The sequence below is a fragment of the Thunnus albacares genome, chromosome 17 (genome assembly GCF_914725855.1).
Source record: "Thunnus albacares chromosome 17, fThuAlb1.1, whole genome shotgun sequence".
In the NCBI taxonomy this organism is placed as follows: domain Eukaryota; kingdom Metazoa; phylum Chordata; class Actinopteri; order Scombriformes; family Scombridae; genus Thunnus; species Thunnus albacares.
In genome coordinates this window covers 21,692,402-21,706,715 of record NC_058122.1, presented here as the reverse complement: position 1 = coordinate 21,706,715, position 14,314 = coordinate 21,692,402, and the positions used below count along the sequence as shown (strand labels likewise).

Genomic DNA, 14,314 nt, shown 5'->3' with positions numbered 1-14,314 from the left:
TAAATTATACTTTCTAGATTTTGGAGATCAAATTGTTATGGAATACATTTTGAGTACTTGAGCAATTACCACATAGCCTTCCAGTGAACTGAATTCAGTAGATGTCATATTGGACAAGAAACTGAAACCACTTTGGTTTAAAGTCTCATGTTAAAGGACTTTAAGCCAACTAGACCCTCTTGATGGAAATAGGAGATGGGAAAGAAACAACGGGAGGATTATCACGAACTGAGCAAAGGTAAGGGCAAAGGCAAAAAAAACAAAAAAACTGCATCTTTTTTAGACTCTAATTCAGGACCGACTCCATGTGTAAATGCTAGTTTAAATAAAGAATTATCAAAAATGACTAAACCTAACTGTCAATACTTATATATGGTGATATGATTAAACAGGCATACAAAAAAAAGATACCTTCCCCTTGTTTATTGGTAAAATTACATTTTTTTTCTTCTTTCTCTACCCACGACCCCCACCCTCCCCATCATCCTCCCCCCCCCACCTCACAGCAACGGCTGCTGTGCAGGTTTCGGTTGTGCTAGTTGTTGATGCCATAACAGGATGACAACACTGTTGAAAAGCGATCCCCTCCCTGATATGAAGAGTAAAATAAAGAGAATATTAAGGAAAGGAAACTGAGGATAACATCTCAATTCACAAAAAGATGATGAGACAGAACCAGTGCATTTAATACCATAGATCTTCAGAAAGAAAAAAAAAAAAAATAGACATTAAAAAAAAAAAAAAAAAAATCCATCACAAAATAATTAAGGTTGACAAGACATCATGTAGAGATTGGGAAGATATTGTTTTGACAAATAACTACTGATTGATTATAAACTTGAAAAGTCTGATACAAATACAGCAATATGCTTTCGATACACAGTTGTGATTTTGGTCAAGAAAACAAGTCTTGCCTTATGTATTTGTCATTTTACATTGATGATTTCAAAAACATTACATTAATGCTAAAATTACTTATGGGTGACAATGTTAATAAAGTACTATTTACTGTATATGGTTTGGTAATATAAGATGGATGATTGTAAAACCTCAGGTAGTCTAGGCTTTAGAATCATACTGAACAGCCTGTGTCAAAAGAAGTAATAATAATAATAATAATAATAATAGTGATAACAATAACAAGGTAATAATTCAATCTACACAGTTCTATCAAGAAGGAAATATCTGTCCATTCCCGTCCTCCTGTTACGAACCTTCTCTCTTCTTCAATTCCAGGCGCCTGACCAGGAACAAGACAGAAAAGTGAAGGACTGCTGCATGCACCTGCCACCCACTTAAAAAGGGATTCGTGTTTTTTTTTGAACAGCGTCATAAGACCATGATGGAAATACTTTAGAAATTTATGGTGCATGTGAGAAAGCAGGGGGTGGGGGTGGGAGGGTAGAAGAGAAAGGACAGGGCCGATGAGCCTGTTTATATTCCTTCCTGTTGCGTTTATTTTATTTTTTTTCCTCTACACAAATACAGAAACAAGGGTGAACAAGATGGCCCTACTAAGTGCCATTGGTCATGACTGATCTTTTTTTTTTTTTTTTTTTTACCTTCTTCCATGAGTGGGACGTTTTGTTTTGTTTTTTTCCCCCCCTAAGGTGACGTCAAGTGTCCATCATCAATAGAGAGGTCATGGATTGGCGAGTCCAGGGGTTAAAACATGATTCTGTAAATAAGCCTGTTGGTTGATTTCTTGGTCTGTAGGTCGGTTCGACAGTTGGAACCATCAGTGGGATCTGGCAGTTTACTGGCCAGTGGTCTCGTTTGCCAAACAGTTTTAATTGGTGCTGTGTTGCTCATAGGGTAGTCGGTCTGACCGTGGTTTGGTCTGACCGATGGGACATTGTTTGACAGCTGGATAATATCTGGTCTGGTTGATCGAAGCTGTAAATTGGTTGGATCAGCTGACTCGTTGATGTCGGTTAGTTCCCGCCCCCGCAGCACTGGCTGCTTCTGCCCTGTGGTGCAGCTTCCTGCAGGTCCACGCCGCCTCTGGCTCGTCCGCCAGCTCCCGCTCCACCCTGAGGCTCGTTCTTAGGAAGCTTCTTGGCTGTTTTTGGATTCAAGACAACAACGAATGAATTTCTGCACGATGGGAACATGACAGTGAGGCTGCAACTAACAAATGTTTTCATAAACAATGAATCTGCAAATTAAACAACTGATCCATTAATCAAAAAAAACATTCAGCAGTTTAATCGATAATGAAATTAATAGCCCTAATAATGTGTCTGTGTTTATGCTGAGGAGCACTTACCTATAGCCATAAAAATCTCATTGACATTCATAGCAGTCTTGGCTGAAGTCTCCATGAAGAGCAAACTGTTGTCATCTGCATATGCTTGTGCTTCCTAAACAAAACAAAATACAACAAGATATAAACGTATCTCTGGGCAATTTGACAACATATATAGATTTTTTTCCCCAAGAATTTCATTAAAGAACTTCTATGTCAGACAGTAAAAATCCCTCTTTACCTGGAAATCTACAGCTCTCTTGTTGGCCAAGTCTGCTTTGTTCCCTGCCAGTGCAATAACAATATTCGGGCTGGCTTGTCGCTGGAGCTCCTTCACCCAGTTCTTTGCACGTGTGAATGTATCCTTTTAAAAAAGAAAAAGTGCAACATACGTAATCATGAGACATTGTGCTTTTTAAAAAAAACTTTAAATCGCTGATGCCGTTTTTTACATGTTACATGTGACTGTAGGATTTAAAAGAGCAAAGGTTTCTAGCCGTCTCCTGAATTAAGTAATCATCAACCCAAGCTGGAGGACAAGGGTCAGTTAACAAAATGGGATAAGTCTTTGGCTGATGTGCTGCAGAAGTCCATGTAACTTACTGTGTTGGTGATATCGTAGACCACGATGGCTGCCTGGGCTCCCCTGTAGTACATGGGTGCCAAGCTGTGATATCGTTCCTGTCCTGCAGTATCCCAGATCTCAAATTTGACTGTTGTGTCATCCAAACATACCGTCTGTGTGAGGAAGGCAGCTGAAAATAAAAGAAAAGATATAAGATAAGTTCTTTTTGACAGACGGGAGGTATGTAGAATGCAGAAAATCACAGACTCGCTGTCTACAGGGCTGACGTGTCTGATCTAAACTGGAAAATTCCACAATTAAAGATAAGACGAAACGAGGAAAATCACACACGGTCGATTAGAAGATGATAATACAAAGATTTAAATTAAATCTGGGGGAACACGTTGCTATGTTGACCACAATATAGCATCATCTGGCTGTAGTGTAGTTGCAAGAGCTAAAAAAAAAAAAGAAAGCTTTATCCCTTTTGAAATGATTAGAATAACAAAAACATCACAATTAAGAAAACTAAAGTAAAAACATAGTTTATAAATGACAAGAGGAGGCACAACTGCATTTGACTGGCTTACTCAGCCCACTGTCACATGACAGAGGAAACTAAGCACACTTACGTAGCACATATTTTAAAGCTTTGTAATCTTTGACCAGGCATGCAGCTGACCAAGAGTTCAGTAGAATATAAAAAAAAAAAAATGCTGACTGGTTTTGAGTCTTTGGTGAGTGTAAGCACTGAGCATCCTGTCCCTACATCCCTAAGACGCAACGGCTCATACGCAGCTTGATAAAGCAGAGTTCAGAAAGAAACAAAAGAGAAGTTATTTTAGTTAAGTTAGAGTCTTTATAACAGTAATTACACCAGATATTTAACTTTATGATTCACCAGATAAGACACAGATATAACTGAAATCTCTCACCTTTCTGTTTTTTTTTTTTTTTTTTTAGCAATTCCATGAGATTCATTTTCCAAGTGGACTCTGTTAAATGCTTTTAAACTTACAGAAATGTTATTAATTATTACCAAAAAATGTGTAACACTAAAAAAATGGAAACTAGAAGACCCCCGTGCCAGCTGGAATGTGGATTGGAAAAATTAATAATTCCCAATAGCTAGAGAAAATTACATACTGGCTGACAAATAAGAGTAAAACATTTTACAATATATAAAACGACTGCATTTATATAGCAGTTTAATCCTGAAATGCTTTAAAACTTCCCTGTCATTCACCCATTTAAAAGGCAAAAACACCTTTGGGCTTTGATCAGAGCTGTTCAGGGTAGACGTGGCCTAGCTTTCCTCATTTATATGCAAATCCAACATAAATCCAGATGCTAAAACACACCTGCACAGATTAAACCTACAGAAATATGTTGTGCCACCTTTGTGCATATTTGGTGAATATATTTTTGATCAATTGTATTCTTAACAGTTCTGAATCCGTTATTTATTCATCATTAATATCTCAATTAGCCGTTTATTTAGTTACAAATCTCTGTTAAACCCAACAGGCTGACGAAGAGGAACGAAATACATCAATCAGCAGGGCAATGGCCAGAGGGAAGGCTGTGAGTAAAGCTAACGAAATAATGAATAACGAGTCCGGTCTCAAAAGTCAGCAGCTTCCAGTAGAAACCTGTAACTGCAACAAACATTCCAGTTAAAAGTTTACCTGTGTAGCCCTTAGGCTACAGTACTACAGTACCATAATGTAGAAAAAAAAAACAACACATTTAACCGCCCCTGCTATGCAAAATGACAAAGTCACGGGTAGATTATCATATTGTTGTTTTAAAACTGAACATGATTCTTTTATCAGATTCACTGATCTACAGCAGGTCCCATTGTTGTCTCAATTCCTTCCTGTTTCAAGTAACCTCACTCCTCTGCTGCCTGAGAGCTAGTGTTTACAGAGAGCGAGCTAAAGTCATTTTCAGCTCATTACTGTCAAAAATATTAAGCAGTGTAATTTATTTATATGCGCGAGGTGGCCGGTGGCTCACAGGAGAATCAGGTGATCGGCTACAAAGAACTGGTTCTGCCACTCCTTCTCCTGCACAGGCTTTGACAACACAAAAGATTGCACTGGCAAGGACATGTTTTTTTTTTTTTCCAGCTTCAGCACTCATGTTGTGTTCACAGACATGTTGAGAAAGTTTTAGACTGAGTACAAGCTAAAGAGCAAATACTGTACGGATTCTGTACAGCCCTGAGATGCAGTTTAGTTCCTTCTTAATGAAAAATGTGGGGATTGATTAATAATTATTTCACTGATTTATAGAAAATTATCTTCCTCAGGCACACTAACAGTCTGGAAACAAAACACAAAACCCTCACCTCCGATGGTGCTCTCCTGGTACTCGTGGAACTGGCCTTTGACAAAGCGCAGCACCAAGCTGGATTTCCCCACCGCCGATTCCCCCAACAGCACTAACTTAAACTGGCAGATCTTGTTGCTCGCTGCAGTGCCGTTGGTCCGTGCTGGTCCGCCTCGCCCTGCCATAGTGCAGTGTTGAAAATTGGGAGAAAGAAGAAGGTGGAAGAAGAGGGTGGAAGTCCGGTCGACTTTAGGCTCGGTGCGGGGACGGTGAGGGCTGGGTGAGGCTGAGATAGATGGGGGGGCAGATTCAGGTAAGGCAGGTAGATGAGCCGGAGGAAGAGGAGACCTCACCAGTGGGAGCTGGAAAACACAACATATACGGTATGTTAAGCTCCAAACAGAAAAGAGGCTTTCCATTAAAACAATCATGTTGAATATTATAGTCAGCCAAAACCCAAAGAGGTGTTCAATAATAGAAAAGCAGATTCGTTTCTTGTTCCTGCTGACAGTTGTCAGTAAGAAGAATAAAGTAAAATTCAGTTGAACTATGCAATGTATCAGCAAAGCTAAGCTAAAGCTTTTTGTTTTAGCCAAAATTATTGTCAGACAATTTGAAGCTGTTGACACAGAAACCTGCAGCACACTGGGGCTGGGCCTCCAGATAAAGAGTTTATTATTTAACCGTGTTTAGTATAAACAAGTGCTGGAGGAGAACAATTAGTGTCTTATGAAACCGTGCCCTCCATCTTGCTCCCACAGGTTGTCCTGACAGTGTGTGTCTTTTCAAGTTTTTTTGACATGTGGTGCAGAATAGGCCATAGTTTCTGCTTTACTTCAGCTTCAATTCTTTAAAAAAAAAAAAAAAATACACAAACATAGTATATACAAATAAATGTATGTGAATCTAAAGAATTAATGGGTGCAAGTGTAAATTAAACAAATTAAAACTGAAGCAATGGAAAAATAGATAGGCTAGATATCTATAAACTGTTGAAATCTAGCTGATAGGTTTTCTCAAACACCCTCCCAACCTCAACACATTTGTTCCTGTGACTCATCTCTTAACAGTCTGGCCGCAGTCTGCTACAACTATAGTCTCCCTCTCACGGTGATCTTTGTGGCTGTTTCTGTACAGCAACACCCAATACCAGAGCAAGGACTTAATATTTAATGTTAATCAGTAAGTCAGGCATTTCTTAAAACACTTATTTTGTTTTTTTTAAAAGGCAGTAATAACAAAATGTGAACTATGTTTTGACTCAATCCTGTTGTGGAACTGACATTTAGTACTAAGAGGAACTTGTAACACAGAGGCTGACTTGGAAAAGCAAAACTTAAAAAAAAAAAAAAAAAAAAGAAATCATCTAGCCTAACTTGGCTCAAATGAGCTACATAGTTTTATGTGATAGCTGTATAAAAAGACAGCCAACGTTTGATTCTCTTCGGTCCTGTTTTGAGTATCTGAAACCTTGCCTAATCTTTTTTTCAGTTGGGTGATACACATGAGGTCAGCCAGCTTCTGCTTGGTCAAAAGGACAGGAAACACAACTCAGCTCAAAGCAGGATGTGAAGATTACAGAAGACATTTTACTGCTGAGCACATTGAAACTTGGGATAGTCTTAACATTGTCGCCGGGACAACTTCATGCACAAACACAATGTGTGCATAAAGATGTGCGGTAGGGGTAGACTATTCTTGAGTGAGAAGGGAAGTGTCAAGAATGAGGTGAAATGAAGTAAAGAAGCTCACAGCTGATAGTCAATAGTTTGGTTGTACTTGGCTTTTTTTCTCAGCTTGTTGGTGTTGAGCTGAGCTTAATCTTCAGCATGTGACGGGAGGTCATGGCTGTATCCATAAAATAGTCAGAACTAGCGTGTGTCATTTGTAAGTGTCAAAGCACAAATCATGCTGCGTTACCTTTTGTAGCACAGGTTTAATTTTAGCAGTCACGGTAACCGAGCATCATGCGCTATAAAAACACACCAATTTCATCAGTGTTTGTTCCCTTTTACTCAGCATAAGACACTTAAAGCTACAGCGATTAGTCCATTTATCAATCAGTTGATCAAAAGAAAATATTAATCTGCAAGTATTTTGATAAATCGAATAATTGAGTCATGTTGTGCAGTTTCTCAAATGTGAGGATTTGATGCTTTTCCTTGTCAAACATGATAGCAAACACTGAATATCTTTGAGTTTTGGACTGTTGGTCGGACAAAACAAGACATTTTTACTGTTGTCTGACATTTTATAGATAAAACATGACTATCTATAAAAGAGAAAATAATCTGCAGTTTAACTGAAAATGAAAGTAATCATTAGTTGCAGCTTTATTCTCAGTGGTCTCTTAAACTAGAGGACACACACTCTTTCACAGCAGCGGTGGAGCTGGAGAAGACATAAAGGCACTCTGTTCACTGGGTCAAACAGTCGGCCTGTACTCATTTGATTGCACACAGCAGAGCTTCACCTGTTCGCATTCCTCACGAGAGGAAGCAAAGAGAAGCGATGGGTTGAGTTTTAGCGAGCAGACCCACAAAACACCCAGATTAAAAAACCCCTAAAGTCTACCTCAACTGGTTTTCAAAGTTTCTCTTGAGCAGCAGATGTCCAGAAGAATTAAATTTTGGATGTTATAGACCCAACAATCAGCTTCTTCAAAAATACAAGTCATGCATGCATGTTTCCTTTGCAAACTTAATTTGTTTTAAAAAAAAAAAAAAAGTAGGCCTGAATCACACATTGACAATTTTACAAATTGACAATTTTGCTAGCTCAGTGACACAGCTGATTTGGAAGGTTTGGATAAGAGAGGTGGGTAACACAGACCTATAGTAGGCCTTTATCAAGAATAGGACAGAAAAGGGTTTTTAAAAGACAAGGGTTTGTTATACAGCACAGTTAGGTTAGTATCTGTGTTGGCTATTTTGGAGAGCAAGAGTGTTGCAGCCATCAAGCACACAGGATGAATACAGTGAAGGGAGCTTTCCGAAACATAAAGAATACCCTTGAGGTGGCAAAACAGATCATGTGTCCTACAGCTGAACCTTTGTTATGAGTTCAATAACACCCTTTTTGCGATGAAACGGTTTTCAGCCAAAACAGTAGCGCCAACACCTATGCACAATGTATGGTGTGAAAGGTAGGTGCAGCCGATGAGCTTGTGATGATAGGCTTTTTTTTCTGTTACACTGAGACAGACCTGCACACATCGTAAGCAGCCAGCGACGGATGCTTTGATGGCATCCGTAATGGGCTCTAAAGACCTCCACAGGGAAATGGGTCAGAGAGAGAGAGAGAGAGAGAAACAGTGGGACATGGGTCAGAGAAAGGGGGGAGAAGGAAAGGCAGCAAGGAGGAGCAGACTAGAGAGAGAGAGCCTGTGAAATATTCATAGTGGCCTCCTGTACGCTCTGCTGCCAGATTAATATCCAAGCACTTGTCAGGGATTGCAGTATATTGAGCACCTAAATATGAGAACGTGTGCACAAACTAATCACATGTATAGATATGTAGAACAAATTTATGGCTGTGCTATTGAAATTCAAAACCAGTGCCAAAAAAAAAAAAAAAAAGACACACAATTCTTATGAATAAGTGTTCACCCTATGAAAGCTCACATACTGATCTCCTTCCTCTGTGTTGTACTGTCACGTCCTCCATAATCAGAAAAAACAGAAATGATACTGACTGGTATAACCCATTAATAACAGCGATATGGTATTTGTAAGACTTCTCAGTAACAGTTGTAATAAAAAAAATGAAACAGTTTGTATGGTGTCCTATATGATATTTTGTTAACCCTTTTTCAAATTAAAATGCATCATTCTTTCTTTGCCTTGAAAACAGGATACTTTCTTCACAAGAAACTCAACTATTGATTAGAGAAAAGAGCCAGATAACTTTGCGCCAACATGTAATGACTGTGCAAAAACTTGAGATCAGTCATACATTCCATGTAAGTGGTGGTGTAACAACCTTCATGGCTGGTGTCACTATACCAGTTCCAAGAAAACAAGCTGTGACATGAATTGCTCACTTCATTTTAAGGGTGGGGTCCTGGATGAACTGGTGGTGTCTGATATGAGGGGCTGCGTCGCTATCCCCCCTTTTGTCTGTTGAGACAAATGCTCAGACTCTCACCTGGAAATAGCAAAATTTCCATGTACAATGTAACTGTGACTTACACATTACTGGAAAAGAGCTTTTATAGCAGACATTTCCCCCCCACAAACGACAAAGACACAAAAGCAGAACAATCCTTGAGATCTCTAATGAAACAGGAAATGCTCTTGATCCAAGGTAAGCCCCTCTACAGTTCAAGTTTCCCATCAAGAATGGCTTTGGAAACAGTGACAGTTTTGATGGGAAACTGGTGACATAACTCAGGAAAAGCAAACAGGATACTCATCACTAGCTGTTAGCAAAGCCAATAGGAAATCACAGGCACTTCCCTTTCTCGTGACTTCTGTGTATAAAGCTCAATGACCGAACCGAGAATCAGAAGCCCCTTTCGCACATGCACTGCAACCCTGAAATTTCCTGGATATTATCAGGAGGGGCTGTATGTGTGAACGCAAATGTCTGAATCAGTCGGACCGGACATTAAACGGACTTTACCCTGCCAGCTCCCTAGTACAAAGTCTGTGTAATGTCCAACTGAGCCTGTGTGTGAATACAGCAGGTCTGTATCCTATTTTCTGGAGAATTCACAACAAGCAAGTAGGCGTGTTGATGACACTTCTATTATGCAGCTGGCACTGGATAAACACAGCAGGCCAGCTAAGCTGCATTGTTTTGACTGGGCCTGAACACTCTGCTGTGAAACTAGTGCTAATGGGAAAGAGGACTTCCTGTGATTTTTCATAAAATAAAAGCAATTTAATTTCTGGTGAAAAGCTTAAAAACGCCAAATTACGACCGCAGCATACTTTCTGCATCATGTCCTGCCTCCTACACGCTCTACCCAGGCGCCACCGCTTGCCTAAACCAAATGGAGTATTTCCAAGAGCTGAGAACGCGTCTGACAGGACAATCTCCTGTTGTGCGCTACATGTGTGAAAGGGCAACTCCGGACAATGTCCCGACCTGATGTGAAAACAGCTATAGTTACCCTGAGGCCTAACCAAAATCTGCTGTTCACTATGATCACCATTTGAGATGAATCTCACAATATAGGCTGAGTATTACACAGTTTTTCCCATGCCTAAACATGGCATTTTAACTATAAAATTCCTGCAACTTTAGTACATGCACAGTCTTGGAAAATGGCCTGAATAAGAAAAATGAGCAGCACTGATAAACCGAAGCACACCTATTATGTAATCTGTGTGAGGGATAAATTCCTTGTCATCCTTTCAGGGGTGTGTGTTTTTTTTAAAAGATGCATCACCATTTTAGAAGGACAATGTCCATACGCCATAAACATAACAAGAGCTCGAGCAGGTAACTGTAAATCCTTCCTCTGTATCAAAGGTCATAGCTCTGTTCCCCTTATTAAGTCATAAACAGGAGTGTCTACATTTGCTGTTAAATCTAATGACACGCACGTGCAGTCACATTATAATCTCAAGGTACAGAAATTGGCAGAATTACCACATAAATGATGCCAACAGTAATGACACCTCTATGATATCTTATGTAATAGGACTGCTGAGTGTAACTACAAGCTTGCTGGCCTGTAAGTGAGAAACCTACAAACTATCTCGAATGAGCAGCTGGGTTAAAGCTTCAAGTTACTTGATGTATGCTAAAAAATGATCTGGACATTACAAGCTCAGATAAAAGCTGTCAAAAACCATCTAAGTTTTAAAAGTACACTACTTAGGGTGGCTTGTATATCTCTAACTCGATCGTAAACTTCAGTCTCACATGTAAAAGCGATTATTGCTTGACCAGCGGCATAAACTGAGGATAATAATGGTCTAACTGGGTGGTGCATGCTATAAATGTTAGCAATGACAGTTACAACTTGAAGTTAAAACGCAAATGTCCAAGTTAGTTTCGTTAACCATAAAAGTTGACTTCTGTCTGATTGCTACTAGCTTTAGCAGAGTCACAAGCTAACTTTACTTGTAAACGCAGAACAGTAGACAGGTTCGCTGTTTGGCGTAATAAAAATAATTTGTTAAGAGATATATTAGCTGGTAACATAATTGTAATGTTTGGTTAGCCAGAGTAGCCTGTCAAAACAAAGCAAGCGCCATTATTAACTTTCAATACACTTTCAAGTAACGTTGGTTGTGCTAATCAGTTTGCTAACTACCAAAATTAACCTCCATTAGCTCACGTCAACTACTGACCTTATCATTTAACGCTACCTAGCGTTAGCATTAGCTTCTGAGCGTATATTGACGCTAAAAAAAACTAATGCTAAGCACCGCTAAAAGGAAAACTTGATTTCTGCTCGCGTTAGCCCGGCTAGCAGCGATAGCCAAGTGTCGAAAACGTCATTAGACAACTTTCCTTTTCTCGGCCACACGTCGTCAGCTGTTTGCCATTTGAGCAGCTCGAGGTCTCAGGCTTGTTATTGTGTCTGCTGCTGGAAGAAAACGACGACATATGCTGATGAACAATACTCCTACCAAGACGTTTTGGATATTTTCTGTGGTCTTTCAGAGGCTAGAAGCTCGTAGCCTTTCGATCCAGTCTGATGGACATTTCGACTGAGCCCCCGGACTTGGCTGATCGGTAGAACAAAATTTGAGAGAGGGGATCTGACTACGATTAACAGCTCGCCCACAAAAAAAAGCCCAACGTGCGTTCAATGCTGCTCTTTACCGACATCGTCTATCATTTCAAGTTGTTTGACTTACAGTACTTTCTCTTCTTTCGCTGGTCTCATCGGCAGCGGCTGTGTTCTTCTTCTTCTGGGCTCTGGCCTTCCCTTCCGGTTAGCAAATTTTCCGGGAACCTCCCACTTTTTGTCAGTGTCTCTCTGACCAATGACAACAGCTACAGTCTACACAAACCACCACTCTGCAGCACACATGATGTATGCAGGGCCCTGACTAGTCATTTTTCCAATACACAAACATTAGATTAAGTCATCAATATACCTGGAATGTAAGTCCATAAACTAAAATTCCAACATAAGCATTTTATCTTGTGTCTGAAATGGAAAATAAAACCTGCACACATAGAGCTCAAATAGGTTATTTTAAAGCACCAGTACACATACTTGTTTGCTTGAAACCACACAGTCACCTCCCTATTTTTTTATCAGTACATTTTTATTTGACGCTCTTCATTTCTAGACTAGTATTATCACTGAATCTCCATATTCAGTAGCTTTGTTTGTGTGAGAGCTAATTATAAAGCTCTGATAGCTTAAGATGCAGGTACTGTATGATAACAAATAGGTAGTAATGGGCTCAAATATTGTCAAGAAAACCTATAAGCCTAATTTGTCTCTTGTAGAAAAGACATTTTTCTTCATTAGGGCTCAACCAAGAACCATGAAATTTCCATGTTCTTACTGTTCTATGGACTCAAAAAAACATCACAGCCTTTTTGGTTGGTTGGTTGGTTTGTTATATTGCTACTATCAGAATTATAGCTAATATGCCCCCCAAACGCCTTTCAGAGTTAGGATATCATGTTAAGACTATATAGATCTACTTGAAATTGTCAGTAGATCCTCCAAAGTTGACATTCAAATACCATACTGGGAAATGTGAGTGTCTTTGAATTATGTCTAAAGTAAACATTTAAATTGAGTTAGGAATTATTAGTCACCATTAACGTAGTCAAACAGATGCACAGCAAAAAAAAAGAAAGTACCAGTGATGTCACCACTCCATGAATGATGAGTTGAAACAATTAGTGGCCTTTTTGAAAGTCAACCTCTTTTGGACCACTGAGCACCAAAATTCAGTGATATACAGAATATTTGTTTTGTGTTTGGAATATATTTCTCCCTCCTATATGTTAAACGTATTTTCTTAAACATAGATTCTCGTGAGGTATTGGCATGTACTGTAAAAATGAGTCTTTTATTTCTTCCAACAGGTGACAGCTACAGCTAGCCAGCTACTTTAATAGGATCAATAGCATCTTAATAGTCACACCAGCTAAAATATTGTTTTATCGAAAAAAGTTGTAAAAGAAAAAAAAATCATAAAAAATTCAAAACCATTCTATAACTCAAAAGCTATCTGGTCTGGTGAGTGTTCATATTGTTTTCATGAATGTTAAAAAAGAAAAAACTATAAGATATATTTGAAAAAGAATCCGAATAACACCCTCCTGCAAGATGTGCAGTGCAATTTTTTCAGCTTACTGTACAGTTGTACTCCAGATTTTCTCTCTGTGGTTATCATAGTTTTGTCTCAGATAAATACTGGTTTGTCTCCCTCTTCAAAATGTGATGAAATGCCTCTACTGTTGTGCTGTAACCACATGTCACCACTGAACGGTGCTGCAGACTCATAGCTCATAGCCTGGCCACAATGACAGCAGGGAAAATGTCAACAGTAAATCTCCCTTGTGCGGATGTTGTGCAGCATGCAGTGCTTTGTTTTTGTTTTTTTAATCAAGTACACTGGCAAATAAAATTAATCTTTAAGTCAATATCCAAATATTGCTGTATTAAATCCTAGACAGATAGTGTGTGGTGCATGCCATGCTAGATATTAATGCATTGTCTTTGTAATGGCCTCAGCTGTAGGCCAGTAATTGATCTATTCTCTACCATTTTAACAAACAATGTCATTAGTATAAAAAAAATACAATTTATAGAATACAATTCAAGCTATATTTTATTTAATTGTGGCTGTATGGTTTCAGCAGATGTTCGTGCATCTGGGCAGAGAGCATTTTATTCAATGGAAACTTTACACTAAACGTTTTTGAAGGTTTCATCATGAAAAGTCATCATTATCCAACACTTACACATCAAGATACAGAGATCATCAGTATGGGGTTTGTATTCCCTGCATGTCCAAGAGAAGTGGTTGAACTTCTACAGTTGGAGTACTGCCACTCATACCCTGAGATTCAATATTGTCAGTTGTCTCTTTATACAGCGAAGCTCTACAGTCTCTGTCTGTTACCTGCCCCAGCAGAGAACATGCAAAGTCCTGTGTGTGGTGAATAGGACTGGATCCAGTTGGGTCATTTTGCCTGGGGCCACTGATAGAGCCCTGTTGGCTCTGGTTGTGCCC

At 39.2% G+C, this 14,314-nt stretch overlaps 1 protein-coding gene across 2 annotated transcripts; it reads right to left on the bottom strand.

The window, feature by feature from the left end:
• Positions 1-662: 662 nt before the first annotated feature.
• rab5c (RAB5C, member RAS oncogene family) lies at positions 663-12,070 on the bottom strand. 2 transcript variants are annotated; one of them, XM_044331146.1, is made up of 6 exons: positions 11,966-12,070; positions 5,167-5,509; positions 2,852-3,003; positions 2,490-2,612; positions 2,270-2,363; positions 663-2,062 (listed from the first exon to the last, which is right to left on the bottom strand). In XM_044331146.1, the coding sequence occupies exons 2-6, from the start codon at positions 5,330-5,332 to the stop codon at positions 1,935-1,937; spliced, it is 663 nt and encodes a 220-aa protein (XP_044187081.1). In that variant the 5' UTR covers positions 5,333-5,509; positions 11,966-12,070; the 3' UTR covers positions 663-1,934. The 2 variants fall into 2 exon arrangements, with proteins under 2 accessions (XP_044187081.1, XP_044187082.1); XM_044331147.1 differs by lacking the exon at positions 11,966-12,070 and adding an exon at positions 11,735-11,753.
• Positions 12,071-14,314: the final 2,244 nt, after the last annotated feature.